Source organism: Marmota flaviventris, chromosome 3 (assembly GCF_047511675.1).
Source record: "Marmota flaviventris isolate mMarFla1 chromosome 3, mMarFla1.hap1, whole genome shotgun sequence".
Classification (NCBI taxonomy): Eukaryota; Metazoa; Chordata; class Mammalia; order Rodentia; family Sciuridae; genus Marmota; species Marmota flaviventris.
This window is the reverse complement of record NC_092500.1, coordinates 3,715,677-3,738,461: the sequence shown is the minus strand read 5'-3', so window position 1 is coordinate 3,738,461 and position 22,785 is coordinate 3,715,677. Positions and strand designations below refer to the sequence as shown.

At 50.3% G+C, this 22,785-nt stretch overlaps 1 protein-coding gene across 5 annotated transcripts in view; it reads left to right on the top strand.

The window, feature by feature from the left end:
- The first annotated feature begins 3,034 nt into the window (after positions 1–3,034).
- Positions 3,035–22,785, top strand: part of Ppara (peroxisome proliferator activated receptor alpha) — a 59,124-nt gene continuing 39,373 nt past the window's right edge. Inside the window, exons 1-2 of one of the 5 annotated variants that reach the window (XM_071609391.1) lie at positions 3,035–3,151; positions 4,288–4,371. Coding sequence is in view for 2 of the 5 variants with exons in the window: in XM_071609393.1 (XP_071465494.1) it covers positions 10,207–10,347 (141 nt within the window). In the remaining 3 variants the exon portion in view is untranslated. Of the gene's footprint in view, positions 3,152–3,351; positions 3,754–4,287; positions 4,372–6,015; positions 6,108–9,587; positions 10,348–22,785 lie in introns of those variants that run through there. The other 4 variants (XM_071609390.1, XM_071609392.1, XM_071609393.1 and 1 more) reach the window with 4 other exon arrangements.

Here is a 22,785-nt window from a genome sequence, read left to right as displayed (position 1 = left end):
TCAGCACCAGACAGCCGAGTCCAGGGCACCCGGGGCAGGTGCTGATGCTGATGGCGGAGTGGATTTGAACTGAGAGGTCTCCCGCTCCTCTTAGGGACTTTGGCCAAGTGCTGTCATTCCTGGCCCTTGGTTTCCTCATCTGTAAATGGGGGTGCACCCAGCTGTCTTTGGGGGCTATTGTGAATTTTGTTCGTTAGCGGGACAATACTTTGTTACCTGGAATGTCAGTCCTAGGGTGGCGGCTAAGCACGCCCACAGTTGGCCCTCACCAAGGTCCAGCCTCAACCTACCGGGGCTCCCTATTTGCCCTGCCCTGACGGACTTCCACCACCTGATCTGAGGGCATGCTTCCAGGAGATCAGAGACCACTGCCCCGGTTAAACACCCTGGCCACACAAAGCCAACCCGACAGGAGGCTGCAGATCAGCAGAGGGCAAGCCAGTGACCCTCAGAGGCCTTGGGTGGTTCCTGGAAAGGGCTTACCTAAGCTGCAGGGTAAACAGACAGCCTGAACCCCAGACCCTTGGGACAAGCTTCACTGGGGCAGGGGCAGGCAGTAGTCTCACACACTGTCTGGACACAGATGACCTGTGACACCCACTTCCCAGGTCTGGGGTCTAACCTGCTGCCTGCTCAGAGTGGCACACCCATGGCCCTGCAGTGGCCCCCTCTGGGTATTTCCTCTCCTCTTCTGGATGTTCCAGCTTCCAGATTCTCCTGCTGCCCTGGTGGTTGGCAGGTGGGTGCACACAGCAGGTGTGGCTTTACAGACCTACCTTCTCTTGGGCCTTTCAACCGTCCTGCATGACCTGGTGCCGCAGGGGACTCTTGGTACCTCGTTTTTCTTACTGTAATGTGGGCATGATGACCTCTTGGAACATCTTAAAGGTTAAAAAACGTGAAAAGGGGCTGAGGCAGCACACAAGCCAGGACAGCAAGCTACATGTGCTCCAAGGGAGGAGGATTCTCAGTTGAGCCCAGAGACATTTCCAGTGCACCTATAAGTCCCAGAACTAGAGTTCTACTTGGCCTCTGTGCAGGCAGAACCTCTGGTGCCCATGCCCATCAACACTGAAAGAAGGGTTGAGGAGGCATCCTCAAGCAGGGCTTGTGCCCTCTGTGACAGCTTCTCCCATTCTGCATGTGACAGGTCTCTTACCTCTATACTCTGAAAGTGCTTTCTCTAAAGAAACTCACTGTTCCCCAGAGACAGCAGATATGGAGCTGGTTCTGGCCAGGCTACTCCATGAAAGAAGCCCTGAGCTTCCCTCTTCCTTTAGGAAACCCAGGAAGGCTGGCTGAGAGCACGTGACAACCAAATGTTTCCTCCCTAAAACCTTGGGAGCCCCAAGAACCCAAGAATATAAATGATCTGTGACTGGTGAGTGTATATGACCACTCTGATGAGCTCTGTACACCCTTGGTCCTTGTCCATACATGTTTGCTAGTTCTTTCCAACTGCCTAGTTGACCATCTGAGAAAAAGAGCCAACACACCGGCACATAGACTCTCTCTCCTTGGCGCCTGGGGACCTGGGGGATGTAAGATGCCATCTTTGTGCCCAGAGGTCCTCATGAGGATGCAGCTCATGGGCCCCACAGGGGCCTCCCTGACTGCTACAGGCAGGAATACAGGTACAACACTACCACTTGCTGGGTAAATAGACAATGCTGCTGCCTGCCCACCTATGATATCCAGGATATGACATGTGCAGGTCGCTTTGCAAACTCTGATACACAAACATTAGCTATCACTAGCTAGCATATGCAATAAAAGTTGGGCTTGCCAGTGGGCAAGCTCGAAGGTTATGTGGGTGTCTGGAGGGTGGGGCAAAGTTCACCCCAGGTATGGGACTAATCAGCAAGGGTGAGTTGAGGAACTTTGTAAAAGGGCCAAGCAGGGCCTGATCTCCAGTTCCTCCAGAGTAATGGAGGCTTGTGTTTGAAGTTTTCTTCCCTTTAGGTTCTCCTGTGCACTTGTCGCCACAAATAACATAGTGGCGGACGCAGGATGAGGGCAGAGAGGAGGCCTGGCATAGCACACATTTCGTTCCCAAAGGAGGGGCACCCTGCGCTGGCACGTTGACGCTTGTGCATTCCGTCCGGGAGTTCCGACCGCGCGGTCCCAACAAAGCGGCTTTGCAACGCTCTCCCCTTCTCTTCGCAATTGGCTGCTGGGCCGCGACCTCCCCCTGCGCTGGCAGAGCCCCAGCGCTTCGGCTGGGCACCAAATCAGCCCCTCACCCCAGCGCACGGAGAGGGGCGGCAAGGCTCGCCGACAGCCAGGGGCGGGGCGGGGAGGGGCGGGGCGGGGCGGGGGCAGAGGGTCGGAGCCGGCGGCGCCTCCCCACGCCCGTCCGCGTTGCCCTTCACCTTCTCTTCCCCGCCAGCCACACCCGCCCTGGCACCCCCACCACCTGTTGGCGCGTGCTCCCGGCTGGCGCTCGCGTTCTCTCTATTTTGCATCCTGGGGTTCCGGGACAAGGTTCCCTCCCCGCCGGCTCCCAGCCCAACAAGGTTCGAGACCCGCTCCTCGTCTAGACCAGCTCGTCAGGGAGGCGGGCCTGGCCAGCGTGGCACGGGCGCCCGGCGGGAACCTCCACTCGTCCCGCGGGCTGGCGCCTGTGCCACACTTAAACTTCAGCCCCTCCCGGTGCGCGGGCCTGAGGGGTCGCGGATGCCCAGGAACACGCAGCGACCCATCGCAGCGCTCTTCTCCCTCGCCGGGTGACCTTGGGCAGTCCCTTTGCCTCCCCAGCCTCAGTTTCCCCCTTGGTGCCACCGCCGCCCGACCCGAAGGGGGCATGGCCGAAAGCGGCCCGCCCCTCCCCTGCAACAGCCAATCAGGAGCCGCCGTCCGGGGGTGTGTCCCGCCCAGGGCCCAGGCTCGGGCCCCGGGGCGGGGCTTCCGGGGCGGTCACCCAGCGGCCGGACCCGGGGGGGGGGGGGGACGGCCGAGGGGCGGTGCGTGTCGCGGGGGCGCGGCTGGCACCGTCGCGCGGAGGCGGCGCCGGGCAGGGGCCGGGGACGCAGCGGCCCCACGGCGGGGGCAGCGGGCGGCGGGGTGGAGGCGGCCGCTTGCGCCCTGCCTGGCGCCGCCTCCCTCGGTGCGCTAGCCCCGTGGACCGGCAGGCGGCGGACCGCGGCCCCAGGTGCCCAGGGGCAGGCGGGCGGGCGGGCGGGGGTCGAGGCCCTGGTGTCCCTTGCCCCAGGACGAAGAGGGCGGTGGACAGGGCAAAGGAGGGGCTGGACGGCGCATGCGCGTACCTTGGGGGGCGCGGGTCTAGAGACCCTGGGGCGCGGGGCGCGGGGCGAGGGCACACGCAGAGAACTTTGCGGGGCGCGCAGGGCCCACGAGGCTGTCCCAGGCTCAGTCTCTCTCGGAGCGCCGGGGGGCCTGCTCTGAACTCCCGCATCCGCAGCTGTCGGGGCTGGGGGCTTCGCGGAGTTCGGGGGACCGCAGCGACGACGGGTCCTCTGGTTGTACCCTGGGAGGGAAGGCCCACGGGCGGGGATATCCCGACGTGCCCTGTCCTCCCCCCTGCGTGGTGGAGCTTGGTCGTCACCAGCTTGGGGGGCGTTTCCCGGGACCCTCCCCCCAGGGATCCCCAAGGCAAGGTAACCCTAGGCCCAGATAGATCGACCCTGGGGCTAGTGCACCCTGCGGCCGCTGCCCGACGAGACACACACGCGATTAGTGTCACCAGCTGCGGACCACGTTTGACGAACAGTTCTCACTTTGCTCCCGAACGCAGTGAGCAACCTAGGGCAGGCTCTGTGGGGTAGGGTGGCGACTCTGTGAAACCGCACACCCGGGTTTCCTCCGCGCCCTGGGCGGAGCGGCCCGCGTGGTTCCAGTGAAGCTTCACAGATTGATGCCCGGGATGGGAGCCGCGAGAGCTCTTTGCCCACGCCCACCTCCCCACGGCCGGCTGTGGGCTTTCCCCGAGGCTGGCTGGCTTATTTGTTTTCTTCTTAAACATAAAGGAGGGAGGTGTGCCCCACGTGTCTAGATTCCGTCCATGGTTGTGTAATGTTTTGGGCGCCGAGGGGCACTCTGGAACCCTATGGCTTGATATCCACCTCAACCTCTGCCACTACCCTCACCCCCCAAAGAAACCAGGGACTGGCTATGGGAGGAGGGCACAGAGCTTTCCCGGACACGGCCCCATGACCCCGTTGTCGTTTCAAGAAGCAGGGTCACCGTGACTTTCCTAAGGTGGTGGAGAGTTGGGGGGCATCCAGAAAACATAGTAACCATTTCCTCCTCCGTCTTCCCACTGCCAAGGTTGAAATTAAAGGCCCTACCTGATCCGTGAAGTGACAGTGTGTGGCAAGACGCGCTGAGAACCAAGAACCTGTCACCACACAGGTAAAAAGGTTTAATTTACTACTTCCAGACTGAAATATCTTGTGTTTGTTTCCCTTGCACGACAGGCTGGCAGTTTGGGAGTTAATCAGCACTTTCTGATGTAATGTTAAATGCATTTTCAGTGCTTGGAAAGTAAGAGGAATGTGCACGGATTCCCTTTCGGCACTGAATGACTGTGTCATTGCACTGGAAACATCATTTCTTTGTGACAGACTGGTTTTGTGTAGTTTAAAATGATAATGAAACTTTGAGAAATGTTATAACTTACCAATCACTTGAGTTTATTGACACCAACCAGTTAAGACCAGAGTGCTGTCTACTAGCAGTTATCATTTTGAACATTAAGCAGATGCTTGTCAATCGGGTGGGTCGGTGCCAGAACTGCCAGCAGCCCCAGCAGGGATGACCCCAGGACACACCAGATGATGAACATCTAGGTGGTCACCCTCCATGAAAGACAAGAGGCAATGGGCTTGGCAAATCTTGTGCAGCTTGGAAGCAGAAGTAAATTAATTGATAGTAGAAAAAAAATGTTTCCTTCCCCCCCCACATCTTAAACATATAAGACATGCCACAATCCCACAACAGCTCTTTTTAACTAGCTTACATCTGTCAAGCCTGTAAACAGTGTTAAAAGTTTTATGTATGTGTGAGAGAATCAGAGAAAAGAAAAGGGTTTTTTTCTATATAATTTTGTAACTTGCTTTATTGAATACTAGGTTAAGAGAAACAGTTCTGTGTGAAAAAGAAAATGTATTTCTGCTTTATCCTTTTAAATATCCATGTAATATTCCTTTGTGTTTAGATAGAGCAACCTTTAGTCAGTCCACAGACTCACACATAGTTCGTCCCCTCTATGCCCATTCACTGAGTAGCAGCTGGGGGTCACTGCACCCAGTCATGAACAGCGTAACTGCCCATCTGCTTATGAAGCTGATTTTCACTCTGGAATATAGAAAAGAAACCTAATGATAATTCTCATCATATAAAAGATGAAGAAACTGGAGTGCAGAGAGGGGAGCACCATTGGCCGCAATATCTTGTTCTTAGTGACATCTTGCTCCATGTGCTCTTTTTCTTGCATGCTATGAGCATTAGTGTTTTTATAATAAATATTAAGTCATTTTCTAAAATGTTCACTAAAATGTTTCTACTTACTGTAGATGCATTTTAGACTTGCCAAACTTCCCTCCCCTCCTTGCTCTCCTACGGTCCGGGTGTGTGAGTGGGTGCGCTCTTGGTGGCATGGGGTGAGTGTCTCGGGTGACCAGCATCACTGTTTCATGCCCACCCTGATTGTGTTGCGCCACACACAGAAGACGCGGCCCGTTGAGTTGTCCTTTTCTGGAATTGAGGTTCTCCACTTTTATACCTGGTTTTGGTGCTTGATATAAAGTCCATTTTTCAAATGTTTTGTAGACATTGTATAAAATGGCATCACTTATGTGGAACAAACTTTTGCCTGTTATTTCAGCCTTATAAATACATAGAACAAGCTAGATCACCTTTTAGACTATGTGGTTAGGGAAATTAAGAACAGAATTTAAATTTATAACTTGGTGGTAAGAGATTTGTGGGTTTCTTTTTTTTTTTTTTGTTGGGGGGATTTTGGTGGACTTTGTTTTATTTAAGTTTTTTTTTGGGGGGGGGGTACTGGGGATGGAACCCAGGACCTCTCACGCGCTAAACACACAGTCCAGCTCTGAGCTACATCCCCAGCACCCAGATAGTTTAAGGTAAGACTCCGCTGGAGAAGCCCTAGCGTCGAGTGGGCTGCGCGTGAAGGAACTTGCTTCTTCTCTGCATTGTTCGGGGGCTAGCATGCGTGGGCTGCTTCTGGTGAGGAGTGCCCTGCGTGCGTGGGCTGTGTTTGCAGCCTATTCTAGAGGTGACTGAAGGAACCCAGTCTGGTTTGCTCTTGTTTGAAGGGGTGTGTTCTTTGCTTCTGTAGCACTTAATGACTCTGTACCTCCTGGCAGTGATACCCTGGAGGGCCTAAAGAGAGTGCCCGTCACAGGCTGCCCTTACCCTCACCAGCTCAGCCTGTGTGATGACTGCTTAGACCAAGTTGTTTTCTTGGGTGGTGGTGGTGGTATTATTATTATTATTATTATTATTTATTTTGGTTGTCTGGGGATTGAACCCAGGGCCTTGTGCATGCAAGGAGCTATCTCCCCAGTCCCGCCCAAGTTGTCTTAAGACCCATATAGGGTGGAAACAAAAGTATTTGGACTTTTTTTAAAATTTTTGTTTTTGGGTACAAGGGATTGAACTCAGGGGTCTCAACCCCTGAGCCACATCCCCAGACCTGTTTTGTAATTTATTAGAGATAGGGTCTCACTGAGTTGTTCTGTGCCTGGCTAAATTTCTAAGGCTGGCTTTGAACTCACGATCGTCCTGCCTTCGCCTTCCAAGCCTCTGGGACTACAGGCGTGTGCCACCGTGCCCAGCTGTACATTTTGGTTGGCACCAGGGAGACAGGTTGAGGGTGAGAAAGGTTAGTCCTGGGTTCTGGCCCATTAGCTTCTGCCTGCAGGTGTGAAGGCCTCTGTCCACCTCCTCTCAGCAGAAGATGGATTCTCCTCCAGGCCCCTCTGGAGTGTTGCAAAGCTCGTGAGCTCTGGCTCCAAACTGTGCCCATCCCAGGAGGTCCCGAGGAGGAAGGACACTGCATGCATTCTCACCCAGCAGATCTGCTGCCTGAGTTGGGTGTGCTCCCATTAATTTGTTATCTTTCAAAGACTACTGGAAAGAAACACTTCCCCTGCCCCATAAATACCAAAAACACTTTTGTTTTCAATTTTGTAGAGGTAAAGGGACATTCTCCACTGGTAAGAACCAAATCAGCATTGAGTGGTTCCTGTTGGCTTTGAGTTTGGATGTGACCCCAGGTTTTGGTAATAATGTATCTTGCAGTGTGTCTAGATTGTGCCACAGATTGTGCCTCATCCTGCAGGGCCCTGCTGAAATGCAGTCTCCCTGGATGCACAGCCAGCTGCTGCCCAGCATTGAGGCTCCTTGTCCACCTGGTCAGACTCCCTGAGGGCAGAGTGTGTCCTGTTTGTTTCTGCTCTGCTAGTCCTGTGCTTGTAAATGCTTATTGAATATGTGAATGGTTAATAGAATTTAAATCCCAAAAACTTATGGTGGGTCTCTGTGATCAGCACAGTAGTCAGCTGTGCATGGAAGCTGGCTGGGGGGCGCCTAAGCTGTAGTGCTCACAGCTCCAAGCCTGCAGATGACCGCTCATCCCATCCCTCCACAGCAGGATACGCCTTGGCATTTCCCAGCTTCCCTCATGTAGTTGCCATTGCAGCAGGGCTAGGAGAGTTGCAGCTGAAGTGATTCGGTTTGTAGTGGTCACTAAGTTTGGGAGGTATTGTACATTAAATAGACTTATGAAGTGGCTTGAGGATCTGTTTAAATAAAATGCTATTTTTTTATCCTGTAAGATCATGGATTCAAATGCCAAACAACCAACGCAGTAGGAAAGGAGTACCTTGGTGAGTTGGGAAGTGCTTACACTTAACAGTGTGGGAATACTGTCGGTAGAGAGAGATTCCTGGGAGAGATTTGAGAAAACAGTGATCAGATGTTTCAGGTGCAGCCTGCCTCTGTTTTTTATTTTGCTCTATTTTAAGAAATTTGCAAATAGAGAGCAATAAAAATGTCTGATCTGATCCATGTGCTTGACACTTTAGGGGCCAGAAGCAAATCTTTGAAAGAGCGTAATTGGAACTGTAAGAGTCAGGAATAGAATGCAGAACTGTCACAAAGGTTGTGAAGCCGGTTATGAGTGATTCGAGTTGAAGTTAGGGTCAAGAGTGAGGGGGCCCCAGGCGCTCTTACAGCCCCTGTAACTGAACAAGTCTGTCCTTTTGTGATAACCACACGGTGGTGACAAGTCACCAGGCATCAGCAGGAGAGCGGTCGACCCGTGGCCGCTTGACTTCCTGAACCACGCCAATCAGTGGCCAGCCCGAGGCGCACTGAAAGGCACATTTACCGTGAAGCACTCTGGCTTGTAACAGGCAGGACTGCTCCCTGGCCAGGCTGGTCTCTGTGATCTGAAAGTGATCTGAAGTTTTCTCTATCACCTGTATGTGAAGTATGAGACGGCTTCCTGGAAGAATTTTTAAATGCATTTTCTGGCAATTTTCTTTACTGGGCAAAATAACACAAGCCCCGTAGTAGCCTTTGTCTAGAATTATGAGCAAATGTGATAACTTCTTTCTGCAGTTCGATTTTAGCTCATTCCACGGGACAGCTTGGTGACTGAGTCGGTGTCGGGGTGATTCCCTGCTCACTTTCTGTGTGTTTGTGTGTTGGGATGGGATTAACATCAATGATGTTTGTAGAAAAAAAAATGGTCAGAGGACTTTGAAATTTGGTTCAGATGGACTCATCTCTCAGTATGTGAAAGCTATTTACAATAAAAACAAACAGGGCAGTATTTGATGTGGCTACAATATCTTTGGACTTTAAAATCCGTCTATTTATTTGCTTGATTTTTGTGCTACTGGGGACAGAACCCAGGGGTGCTTTACCACACTCCCAGCCCTTTTTATTTTTTCAAGTCTTGAACTTGCCATCCTCCTGCCTCAGCCTCCTGAGTTGCTGGGCTTTCAGGTGTGGCCACTGCACCTGGCTGCGGTTTATGAGGGAGAGTATTTTGCCTAAGTACTATATCGCCTTTCCCCCACTTTGAAAAATGTTACAAAACCCGTCATCAGATAGAGGCAAGGGAACTTTGGCTCGCCTTCCCTGACTGGCTGTCCAAAAGTTCAAAACGTGACCCTTGTTCTCCTGTCCTTTGAAAACCTCGCTTGTCTTGTCGAGAGCGTTTTCCAGAAAGGAAGACATTCTGTTGCTGCCATTTTTGAGACATAAAGTCAACCTTCTCTGTGAGGATACTTGGTGACAAGTCCTGAAAGAGGCCAGCAGTTGGAAAAGCCAATGCACAGATGCGCAGCCCACCTGCGCTGGAGCCCGGTGTCCCGAGGAGGGCTTCGGACAGGGAGAGGCACCGCCAGAGAAAGTGGTTGGGGCTTCTAAACGCAGCCAAAGCCCCTGCCCCGGAGAGGGAGGTTGACTGGTGGAGTTAGGAGACCTCTGTGACCAGAGATGACAGGAAGGTGGGGAGGGAAGCAGAAAGAATTGTAGACGTGGGGTACAGTGGCGTGCCCACTCAGGAGTCCAGGGGTGGGGGGTGGATCCATCACGGTGGTGGAGGAAGGGTAGGTAGGAAGCCCTGCTTGGAATGGCCAGGGAAGGATGTGACTGAGGTCTGAGCTGGCGTGGGAACCCCAGGGGTCCCAGTTCCTGGCCAAGGGAATGGCAGCTGGAGTCGGGAGAAAGCTTTGCATGGACAGCTCTCCATCAAGAGTGGTGGCAGCTCTTCCAAAGTCCCTGGCTTTGAGTGTGGACAGAGTGAGGCCTGTCAGCGGAGGCCAACGTAAGAAGAGAGAAACAGTGCGCCTTTCTTCCTCTCGGGAGCTTCACCTGCTCTGTTCTCTTGGTGAATCCAACCAGGTTATCTTTTGGTGTCTGGGGCAGAAGTCTAAGTGAAGGTGAATATTTAACCACCCTCAAGGGCAGCTGATAATCTGAATAATAACAGAGGCACAGACTTAGGGAACTAGGACTTCAGAAAAAGAATCCCGCCAGAGCTTCCCTGACTACTAAGAAGAGCACAGAAGCTAGGGAGTGCGAGGTTACCCCCTGGGGAATGGATGAGTCTAAATGTGGGCTTTCTTAGCAGGAGAAGGCACTTTGTAAAAGGTATTTCAGAAAATCACCCCCATCACGGTTGGGTTTCGTACCTACTCTACAAGAATGAAACCTCTGAAAGACAGGAGGGGAGTAAAAACTCAGACTCAGAGAAGGAGTCGGAAATACGAAGCTGCCGCCCTCGGTGTAACATGTCCACCCTCCAGTTACCCTGAGGGCCACCCCGTGTCCCACTGCCACCCGGAGGTGAGTTGCTGCAGACGTGTACTTCCTGATTCTGCACGTGTGCCTCCTCAGGAAGACAGGCCGGAGGGCGTCCCCCTTCCTGCATACTGCTGTGTCTTCGCTGCCCCGGCCTGGCTGCCCCTCTGCCTCCCACGAGACCCCTGCCCTTGGCTACTGCTCTGCTGGGCTCCGAGTCCATCACCCTCTGCCTTCAGGCGTCGCCTCCACCTTCCCCAGGACACTCCAACTCCTTGGGTCTGTCTGAGCTGCCCTGCCTCTGGTGTCCCTTCCCTGGCTCAGTAACTGGCCCCAGCTGGGCTGGAGTGGGGGCCTCCGGGGCAGCACAGGGACAGGATCCTTGCCACCTTCGGGGCTCTCAGACTCAGGTAGCGTTCTCAGGTGGCCTGCGCTCGGTGTCCTCGCCTCACATGGGCTAGGTCCAGTGCCTTCCTGGGTCTTCCCACGCTACATCCAGGAATCCCTTGGGGCACGTGCCCTGTGGCGCTCTGCATCTGTCTGCTTTGACACTTGGTGCCTTCGCTCCACGGCTGTTTGTGAAGCTTGCCCGTCATTTATTCCCAAGTTCATTCATTGCTTTGCGGGTGCTTTCTGGACGTCAGCAGTGGCCAGCGCTGTCCTAGGTGCTGGGGGAGCAAGGGACAGGAGCAGGCACGTCCCTGCTGGTCTAAAGCTCTGCTGGACACAGTGAGTGGAGCGGGGCTGCCGGGGGGGCGGGGGCAGTGGGGAAGCGCATGACCTGCAGCACGTGAAGACTGGACCAAGGGTCGTGTGAGTGGCCAGGGAGGCGCGCAGGATTTACAGGGATCCAGCGCAGCTCAGTACCTGTTTGTCCTCAACATTCGGAATTGCCTCTCACTAAAGGAATTAAGTTGAGGGAGAAGAAAGACATAAAATTCTCCAAGAATCTTCAGAACCCATTTTAATTCTTCCGATTATGATCTTAAAGGCATTAAATGTCCCGGTTAAACCCCTCTTGACCCACATCGGTCAGCAGGATCTAATCTCTGGTCACCATTAACCCTCACATGACCCTGAGGGCCTGCATTCAGGAAACAACGTCACTTAGTCACAGCATCTGCCTCGCTGGGTCGCCCACGGGTCCAGTGTGAAAAGTCAGCAAGCCCATGCGGCCCTCGTGCTGTGTGTCTGCAGCTCCCGAGAGCCGAGGGCTGGCTTCCACCCGGTCGGGGCAGGGCAGGCTGCGGGCCTGGGCCTAGCACCCCTCGGTGTGAAAGGCGTGAATGAGGCGAGGACTCCCTGCAGAGGCCAGCAGGAAGCCTGGCACGGAGGCCTTCTCGTGCAGGCTGCCTCTCGCTTTGCCTGCCAGGGTGGAGGAGACCCCGGGGCCACAAACCCTGTCACGTCAGGTGGGAGCAAGCTGGCCTCCTGATGTCCTGGACACACAGCCCGGTCACCTGCTCTGAGGTGTGTGGTGTGTGGGGGGCCTTCCATAGCAAGCTCTCACTTTGTATGAGAACCCCTGGAAGCCAGGCAGCAGAGGGGAGGTGTTTGGCTTTGTTCTTATATTTGATTTATTGAGATGCAATTTGCATACAGTCAAATCCTTCCTCTTTGTACACAATTTCATGAGGTTTGAAAAGCCCATCTGGCCCCGGCCCCGTGCTGCCTGTTAACCAAGGGTTGTGCTAGGCTTCTAGGGGCCAGCATGTTCCCCAGCTGTGGCTCCCTCCTCGGTCAGAGTCAGTGGCGCGCGAGTGCCCTGGCTTCCTTCGCCCTACCCCCCTTTGCCTGGTCACTCCCGCCACCCCTTCTGCCAGCAAAGGTTGTCAGCTGCTAAGAGCTCAGGGGAGTCTACTGGGCCCACCCCAAGAATCTAGACTAGTGTCCCCTCTCGGGGCTGCCTGTGTCAGCCTCCCAGGCTCCATACACAGTGCCACAAAGCAGACAAGTGCACTCACGCTGCCTCCGGAAGGTTCTTACAGAAAAGTAGGCATGGTAGTTCTCACTATGGTTTCTTACCTGTTACATTACAGTGCTAAACAAACACTAGTTTTACTGTCTTTAAAAAAGTTTCCCTGTGTGTTTACAACTCATAGCCAGAGATGGTTTTCATATGCTGACAAAAAATTTAACAGTCACAGGACAAGTGTGATTGTTCTTATGGGTTATTAAAATTGCTTTGCACCATTTCAGCTTGCATGACCCTTCTGTGGTCTTACACTACCACGTGCGTCAAGGCTTTCTAGTAACGGCAACAGCACAAAACTGACCAAGCAGGTGAGAGAAGCCTCATGAATCAGTAGAAACAACTAATGATAGAAACAGACTCCCGTGACTCTTAGCATTAGATATAAGACATAAACTTTGACCTTCTTCCTGTGTTCAAGAAGGTGGAAGATAAAATTGATCATTTTGATAGTGCATTAGAAATTACGTTCCCCAAAAGGACATTGATTTGAAAGTAACCATTTTTAGTTGCAAACCTAAAAGATACACAAAGTGAAATTACATACTCTATAGATAGCTATAACAGCAGAATAGACACCACCGAATAAAGAATTGGTGAATGATAAGATAGATCAGAAAAAAGTAGCCAAAGTGAAGCACGAAGAGATGAAGGACTGGAAATACAAAGGATGTAGTGAGTGTAACTGACCCTGGTGGGGGGTGAATGGTGGCTGAAGTTCACCTAGAGATGAGGAAAGACGTTGCAAGTCCAAGAAGCCTAGAGAACCCCAAGCAGGATTTACATATATATGTTTACACTACAGTAAAACTCCTGAAGAAATAAAGACAAAATGTTATCTTAAAAGAAGAGGAAAAAGCAAAGGCATTACCTTCAAAGAAGGAGCATCGGAGCTAACCCCTGAGCCAGACAGTGAAGGCTCCAGCACAGCTCTGATGGTTGGATCTGGACCATCCCCCAAAGGCTCCTGTGTTGAAGGACAGGTGTCCCCTTGCTGCAGTATCGAAAGGTGGTGGAAGCTGTAGGAGCTAGGCCTCGTTGGAAGGGGTGAGTCACGGGCTGTGCTTCTGAAGGGTGCCTTGTCCCCTAGCCCCCTTTGTCCTTTTGCTCCCCGGCTGCCATAAGGGAGCAGCTCTGTTCTACCAACCACTTCCCGCCATGGCTCTGCCTCGTTTCCAACGCAGAGCACTGCAGCCAGTCAAACACGGACTGAAACCTCTGAAACCACGAGCCAAAATAGGTTGATTTCTCAGATATTTTCATCACAGTGAGAGTTGACTGACAAGACCATGAAAAGAATCTTCTGTGTGCTGCAAGTTGGGTTTACTCCAGGAATAGGTAATCCAGCATTGAAATTACAAAATGCTTCAGGATAAAATGTGTGAATCATGTTCACTGAAATCTACAAAATGCTGTTGAGAGAAATTTTAAAAGACCTTAATAAAGAGTGAGTTATAACAATCCTCTTAAATCAGAAGACTCGGAAGTCCTTCCCAGGATGCCCTACAGACTCAGGACAGTCAAAAGCAGATCGAAAAATGCCCAGTTGTGGAATTTGACAAGCTAGTTCTGAACTCTACAGAAATACAAAGGGCCTGTGGTGACTAAGACAACTTTGAAAAGGAACAACATAGCTGGACATGCAGACCACCTGATTTCAAGAATTATTATAGAGCCACAGGAATCAAGACAGTATGGCACCATTGACAAGAAAAAAGTCAGATGGATGGAACAGAATAAGAAGTCCAGAAATGGACCCATGCATATGTGGACAATCGATGTCAGGTCAGGTGCCAAGTCTTTTCTGTGGGGAAAAGGCCATCTTTCTGCAAACAGCGCTGCAACAATTAGATGACCATATGCAAAAGAAGGAACCTCAACCCTCACCTCATACCACATGCCAAATAGTATTTATTGTTAATATAACATAATATTATCATATATTATTGTGTTATTGAAATGGGTCATAGACGTAATTTTAAGATTTAAAACCATAGAAATTCCAGAAGAAAGCATAGGGAAAAGTCATAGAGATTTGGGGTTTGCCAAAGATTTTTTTAAATATGATTCAAAAAGCATGAACCATAAAAGAAAAAAAAATTATTATAAAATTATAAACTTTTTTATCAAAAGATATGTAAGGAAATGAAGAGTCAAGCCACAGGCTCAAAGAAAATATTTACAAAATGTATATCTAAAGAAAGACGGATCTGGAATATACAGAAAGCTCTTACAATCCAGTAAGAAGACAACAAACAACCCAATTAAAAATGGAGAAAATCTTTGAAGTAGCTCATCAATAAAGGGCACATTTAAATGGATGGCAAGTAAGCAGATAAAAAAGGACATTAGTGAGATGTAAATTAATAGTAGTAGATATCACTGTTAATAAAGATATCACTGTAGCTCCCTGCAGCAGCTGAAGCTCAGCATACTGACCACATGTGGGTGAGGACATGGAACAGGCCTCGCATATGCTGCTGATGGGAACGCAGCAGCCACTTTGGGAAACATGTCGGCAGACAATACCAGTTACCTTATCATCGAGCATGTCTATACCTGAAAAACTCCATCCTTACGATCTCACAACTGTATGACATTATAGAAAAGGCAAAATTGTGGAGCCTGTAAAAAGATCAGTAGTTGCCAGGGGCTCAGGGTTGGGGGGGGAAATTGAGTAGGTGGAGCGCAGGGCATTTTTAGGGCAGTGGGACGACTCTGTATATACTATAATGGTGATAACTGCTGTTCTATACATTTGCCAAAACCTGTGGAATGTACACCCACAAAGAATGAACAGTAATGAGAATTATGGACTTTAGCTAATAATATATCAGCATTGGCTCACCAGTGGTAACAAATGTACCTCACCCATGCAAGATGTTGACAATAGGGAAACTATGGAGGGGGTGAAACTCTCTGCACTTGCTTCTTAATTTCTCTCTAAAGCTTAAACTACTATATAATAACAGTCTACTAATTAAAACTAAATTAAATATGTATAGCAGATACCTAGAAATAAATTTTAAAATAGATGCAAGACTTCTACTCAGAATTCTGATTATATTATTGGGGGAAGTTAAATATAGCTCCAGTAAACAGAAGGATGTACCATGTTCATGGAAGGGACACTCAGTATTGGAAAGGAGTCAGTTAACTGTTAAGAAGAGCCTTGTTTGCTATGTAAGGATTCTGACATCTGACACCAAGCATGCAAACGTGTCCTGACTGTGTTTAATGGGACAATGTAGACTTTACAGAGCTTGTTACAGACATTATAGACATTTTCAGTGACTAGGAGCCCCCATGTGCTCTCCTTTTAGGTGGTTCCAGGATGCACTTTAGGAACTTCATAGTAGAGAATCCCACATGGTTTGTAAATAGCTGGCTTCTGTTGGCTTGGTGTTCTTAACACTTTTAAGTTGTACTTATCCTTATTTCTTTAGAAAAGAGTTTGTCCTACGATCAACTCTGTTCCCCAAACACTGGCTGTATCCCCTGGGTAAGCTCCTGTCCAGAATATAGCACCAGTGTTCCACTAGCTCATTAAGTTTTTAGTGAACACCTACCTGTGTAGGGGACGAGGGGACAGAGGAGAGCTCTGCTCAAGGTACAGCCCAGTGCCTACGACCTGAGTTGTGGCGATGTAGAGGTGGATGTGGTCCTTCTCCCCAGGGGTCCAGGAGGCTCTCAAAGAAGAGATACTTGAGCTCTGCTCAAATGTGTGAGTGTGGGGTGGGGTATTTCAGGCGGAAAGAACGGGACGGAGGATGGAGGCTGGGGAACGTGAGGTGAGTCTGGAAAATGCTGAGTAGTTTATTTTGGTCAGAGTACAGGGTTTGCAGAGGGAAATAAAGAGAAGATGTGTTCACTTGGGATCAAACGTCATCAAATGTTTAGAGAGCTCCTTCCCTGTGCCAGGCTCCACTCTTAAGCACTAGGGATACATCAGTGAGCCCCACGCACAAAATCTCTGTTCTCATAGAGGAAGCCAGATCGTCTGCATGGTGGCTGAGTTTGTGACTTGATGTGTTAGAAGCTGCCAGGTGCAGCGGGAAGGGCAAGCACAGAGCAGATATGGGTGGGGTGAGGATCCCGGGGCTGGGCAGGTGGACCTCAGGGAGGAGGAAGGACTCGGGAGCAGGTGCTGCTGGGCCAGTGAGGAGCAGCAAGGAAGTGTGACTGGAGGAATGTCCGGGGTAGGAGGACATGAGGTCCCAAGAGAAGGTGGCATCAGGTCCCTGGAAGCCTGCTTTGCGCTCTGTGTATGAGCAGACCAGGGCTTCTGAGTGGGGCTGGGACAGCTCCAATTTAGCTGGTAAGAGGCTCCCTCTGGCAGGTCAGGGCCAAGGGCAGAGCTGTAGGTCACTTACAAGGCTAAAGGAGCTGACAAAGCCTGGAGAGTCAGCCCAGCAGCCAGGGGCTTGTGTATGAGAAGGTGCTCCGCCACGGGGGCAGGGAGAACTTGACCTTAGACCTGAGTTACTGCCAGTACCATTAAAGCAGTTTCTACATTCTATTTTGAAAAGGGAGTGTGGCCCCTTTAAAAAAATGTGACCATGTGGCCTTGAGTGGTACCTGCCCCTGGTCTCTTTCCCTACCTGCAAACCCAGGACTTGGGAGGAGGCCGCTCAGTGAGTCCCTCAGCAGGGGTGGGGACAAGTCAGGGCTCTCCCTCAGGACCATGAACCCAGCAGGAATGGGGCCCTGCACCCTGAGGGAGGTAGAGAGTGGGGAGAGGCTGTGGCTGGAGCTGGGTGGGAGCAGGTGACCCCTGAGCCAAGGTGCCCCTGAGGGACGGATGCTGGTCATTGAAAAGGGAAATAATCACTCAGAACAAATAGCAAATAAGAAAACCCGATTGCAAGTGACCGTAAACGGCAGCTCTGTGAAGACATAGAAGTCCAAGCTGGCATCAGGGCGTGTGGGGCCCAGTCTGCGGGCAGCCGTGCGGTCTGGACATTCCCGCTTGCCGGCAGGGCAGGGGCGCAGGGTGGCTGCAGGAAGCCCCCACTTCCACAGTTTCCCAGCATGCTCTGGTATTTGGCCATAATCAGTGACCCTAGAAAGATCACTGTGCCTGGAGAATAGACCCTTAGCAGGTTCCCTGTTTCTCTTATTTTTATGCAGAACTTTGATTAATAGCAGAAAGTTCCATTTTTAAGAGCAGCTTGCTTCTGTCCCCTTGGTGTTCCCTGAATTGAACTGTCCCAGTTTCCTTAGGAAAGGGCTGGTCCTGCACTCAGCTGTGGAAGGAGGCCCCAGTGACTGGCATTTGCTAAATGTTCGGGTGACATCGAACAGCTTCCAGCGATGTCATCAGGGGGATGCCACCCTCTTTCTGCCCTCTCAGTTGGAGATGGCCAGAACAGTCACACTGTGGGTTTCTTGTATTTGCCACATGGGACACAAGGTGCCTCCGGCGACAGGTTCCCACCTGCCACCGTGAGGGGCTCCTACTGGTCGGCATTAAAGCAGCTTCTGCCTCCTCCATTAAACAGGCAGAGAGCTGGAGACGGAGTCCTAAAATGCCATCATCCCAGAAGACAAAGAGAAGCCGTGGGAATGGGCCGGAGGGGGGGGAAATGGCAGCAAATGCACCTGGCCCCCAGCTGGACTCCAAACCGGGGGAAAACACCCTTGGGGATGCTGTTGGGTTCACTTGCCAGACGTGAATTTGAATCCTAGATTTGAGGTTGGAGTCTCCCTGAGGGGACTGAAATCTGCGCGTGCTCTGGTGTGTAAGCTGGAGTTGGCAACCCACAGTTCCTGTGCAGGGTGGGACCACCGCTCACCCGCAGACCCCGTGTTCTCACGTCCACTGTGGGAGCAGATGGTGAAATGGTGAGGTCAGAGCCAGGCGGAGTCTGCAGTGTCCTGCACTGTGGCTGGGACCCTGGGGTTGGACGGCCATGCTGTTGGGAGTGTCCACAGCTCCTTCCCTTTACTATGAAGTCGCTGGCCAGGGCGGCACACCTAGGTGGCTTCTGCTTTGGGGCTATTATGATCAATTCGTGCCCCAGAGTTCTGTTTCAGTGAATCTGTTGAGATGTACCCTACATGACTACACAGCACAGATTTAAAACATGCTATTCCGTGTGTCTCAGGGGACGCGCAGTGCTGTGTTGATGTCACACAGTCTAGTTTCAGAAGATTTTTGTCAGCCTTGAAGGAAACCCTGAGCCATTTGTAATCCTATCCAGTGTCTCCAGCGCCCCCTGCTGCCAGCCCCAGGCAAGCTCGGATCCGCTTCCCATGTCCTCTGCCTCCTGGGGACACTTGGTGTAAATGCAATCAGGCAGGAGGTCCGTGAGGGCCTTCCTCCACCGAGAGCCGAGTCTTTGAGGATCCCGAGCTGGGCATGGCCTCTGTGGTTCATTGTTTATTGAAGAGATATTCCAGTCTTTCAACCATTTGCCAGCTGGTGGACGTTTGGCTCTGACCTTTGGCCTGTCGTGAATACCATTGCTGTGGCACAGGCACACGGGTCTGTGTGGATGTATGTCTACATTTCTCCTGGAATGGAACTGCTGGGTCACCGGATAACTGTGTTTGTTTGATCACCTCCAAATCGTTTTCCAAGAGGCTGCCCTTTCACTCACATGGGCCGTGTGAGGGGCCTGACCCACACCCCTTCACCGACCCTTGTTTTATTTGTTCTTGTTGTTGGTACCAGGGATTGAACCCACTGGTGCTTTACCATTGAGCCACATCCCCAGCCTTTTAAAAAACATATCTTTTTTAGAGGCAGGGTCTTGCTGATGTCCGAGCTGTGTTTTCCTCTCTCGTTCAGCTCTTGGCTGGCATGTAGGTCCTCACTGAAGTGAGTTTTCGTTTCACTGGGGTGACTGCCTGGGAGTGCAGTAGCCAGCCGACTGCCCTGTCCGTTTTCTGAGAGGCTGCCTCACTGGCGTCCGCAGGGTCTGTCCTGTTCCACGTTCCTTCCTGCCAGCACTCAGATGAGAGCAGGTGGAAGGTTCTGACGTCACTTAGCCCTGCGCTGTACTGTCTCTTAGACCTTCTGCAGGCTTGCTGACTTACTGCCGGGTGACTGTCGGGTGTCAGAGGGAACTGTCAGGGCCCAGTTAGGGTCATCAGGTTCGCCTGCTGTACGGTCCACTTATATTGGCTAGTCCCTTGAGTTCTGTACTTTAGAGAATAATCTCTTCAATCGCCTGCTGGTGTTCTTCCTTCCTATTTTGTTGGTCTTTCAGTAATTCTAACATTAATGTCAGAACTATAAAAACGATTTTACATGAAGACTTGATAGTATGAGATCCTCCAAGATTCAAAATGAACAGGTTTGGGATGAATCCCAAGGCTGAGTTAAAAGAGGGGTTTGAGTATTTGTGAGGAGAACAGGGTCCATCACACCCTTGGGTCTATATACGAGGACCTGTGTCAGGCTCTCAGGTACATGCCCAAAGAGCTGTATGAGAATCTCAGGCCAGGTGTGTTGGCACATGCCTATAATCCATCACCTGGGGAGGTTGAGGCAAGAGGATGGCAAGGTGGAGGCCAGCCTCAGTGATTTAGCATGACCCTGTCTCAAAAGAAATCTAAAGGGCTAGAGGTGTAGTTCAGTGGCTAGTGGCCCTCAGTTCAATACCCAGAATGCCCCAAACTCAGGTGTATGCCCAAGAAGGTTTATTAGGATCTTTAAGGAGTGAATAAATTATTAAAATATAAATTAATAGCTAATTTGCCTTGCAAATCTGAACCATATTAAAGGAGATTATAAGATACTCCTGTTTAACACAAGGGAACATGGATGTTTAGAGATTGAGAGATCCTGGTTGTGACCTGGTAAGCTGCCTCTCCTCTATGTGTGAGGATGTTGGGTTCTGCCAGACGTGGTGGTGCATGCCTCAACCCCAGCTCCTCGGGAGGCTGAGGCAGGAGGATCACAAAGCTCAAGACCAGCCTGGGCAGCTGAGTAACTCTCTGTCTCAAGATAAAAATGGGCTGGGGATGTGCTGGAGCACTTGGCTGGCATGTGTGGCACCCTCCATTCAATCCCTGGCACTGAGGGCGGGGGAAACTGGCTCCTTCATTCAAGGTGGAAGAAACCAAGAATCAAGACTCCAGACAATCAGGGAGCAGTCCCTTCCAGGATGCTGGGCATCAGCAGTGAGGGCACCAACAGCTGGGAGAGAGTAGAGGGTCCTGGCTGCAGCGCAGGGAGGAGCCACCCAGGCAAAGCTTGGCAGAGTCCCTTTTGAGGAGATAAAGCTGGGAGCCAGAAGGGACCAACTTGTCTAGAGTGTCCCTGTCAAAGTTCAAGAGGAGAAAGCTGTGCAGCGAGGGATCCAGAGAGCTGCCAGGGGACTTTTGGATGCATGTGAACAGAAGTGCTTGAGGCCAGGAAAAGAACCGTGCCCAACCCTTGCTCTGGGCCAGGAACAGTGCCTGGTGCTCACACAGTTCCACCCACCAGCCCCGAAGCCCTTGCACTTCAGTGGGAATCAGAGCCCTGAGAAGATCCTGCCCTGGCAGGGGGATGATCACACTGGAACACACAACCATCGTCCTGCCTAATGCATCTCAAAAGTAAGGCACAAGAGGATCAGAAGTTTTCCAAGCAATTTCACTGCATCTCTTAACCAAGCTCAAGAATATTTATAGGAATACAAAGCTATCCAGCTCTGAACAAGGTAAAATGAGAATACCTGGTGTCAATCAAAGATCGCTAGACATATAAAGGAGCAGGAACGGAGGATCCATCATGAGAAAGAAAGTCCGTGAATTGAAATGACCCAGAATGAAGTGTTAGGTTTGTACATCACAGTAGCTATGATTGCATCTCACAGGCTCCCAAGGGTAAGTGGAGACATGGAAGATAAAACAGAAGATGCAAATCAGAATCCACAATGAAAACTGCAGTGTCCAAGATCAAAATACACTGCAGAGGACTAATGGCAGATTAGGCATTGCAGAAGAAAAACAGTGAACTTGAGGCATAGGAATAAGAACTATTTAAAATGAAGTACAGAGAGAAAAAATAATTTTTAAAAAAGAGAACATTATCAGTTAACTGTGGAATAGCTTTAAGCAACTTAATATATGTATAATTGAAGACCCCGGGGGAAAAAAGAAGAGTGATACAAAAAAACTTGGAAGAAATAGTGGGGTCAACTCATTAGAAAGATTTAACGGTCATCAGAGTCTATGCATCTAATAGCAGAGCTTTAACTAGCAGAGCTAGAACTGCAAGGAGAACTGGGCCAACACACAAGTATACTCGGATTCATAGAACAAACACAGATCAGCCTATAAAATAACATTATCAACCAACTTGATCTCATTGACAACAATAGCAGGATATACATTATTTTTTCATTGCATACAGAAAATTTATCAATATAGACCATAATCTGAGTTGTAAAATAGGTCTCAATAAATTTAGAAAGTGATGTGTTACCTATATGCCCAAAATGAACTCAATCCCTACCTCACACCAGATAACAAATATTAACTACAAATAGATCATAGATCTAAATGTAAAATCTAAAACTATAGAACTTCTAGGAGAAAATCTTCGTGACCCAGGGTTAGCAAAGACGTCACAGATATGGCACCAATAACCCCATTCATAAAAGACAAAAGTAGTAAGTTGGACTTTATTAAAAGGGAAATTTGCTCTTCAAAAGATAATTTTAGGAAAATAAAAAGTAACAGATTGGGACTAAGTCCATGGAAAACGTACTCGATAAAGGAATTATAACCAGAATACAGAAAGAACTGTCAAACTCATCTGAAAGAAAATAAATGACCCGGCTTTAAAAACTGGCCAAAGATTTGAACAGACCTGTCACCAGAGGAGACAGAATTCCCAGCCTGACTCTCCTCAGAGCAGTGCAATTTTAAAAGCTTGCTTATACCGATAAAAGTAGATATTATTATGTTAATGAAAGCTTGCTTATGTAAATGGAAAGAGTTTAAAGCTGGCTTATCTAAAAGGCAAACTAATCTGTAGTGACAACAGACCAGAGGGGTGGACATGGGGGGACAAGAGGGGACCGTTCTTGATTGCGATGGTGGTTTCTGGATGTAAACTTATGTCAAAACTTACCAATTTGTACTCTTTAAATATGCACAAACTTTATATGCCAATTAATGAGGGAGTGGCAGGAAGTGGGGGTTGAATCTAGGATCTCACACGTGCTAGGCAAGCTGTCTACCACTGAGCTGCATGTTTAGCCCTTTTAAGGGTTTTAAATCTTACTTTGAGACAGGACTTAGTTAAGTTGATGACATTGGCCTTGAACTTGTGATCCTCCTGCCTCAGCCTCCTGAGTAGCTGGGATTACAGGCATGCACCACTGCGCCTGACTGAATCATTTCTTAAATCAATCAAAAATTAATTAAAATTGATTGATTTTTTTTAATTAAAAAATTATTGACTCCTGGCAGACACCGGAACACTGGCCTTGGCCCTGAGGGCTTCATCTGAGGATCCAGACACCAGTGGCCCTGCGTGATGACAATCAGCTGAGTGAGTCAGCAGATCT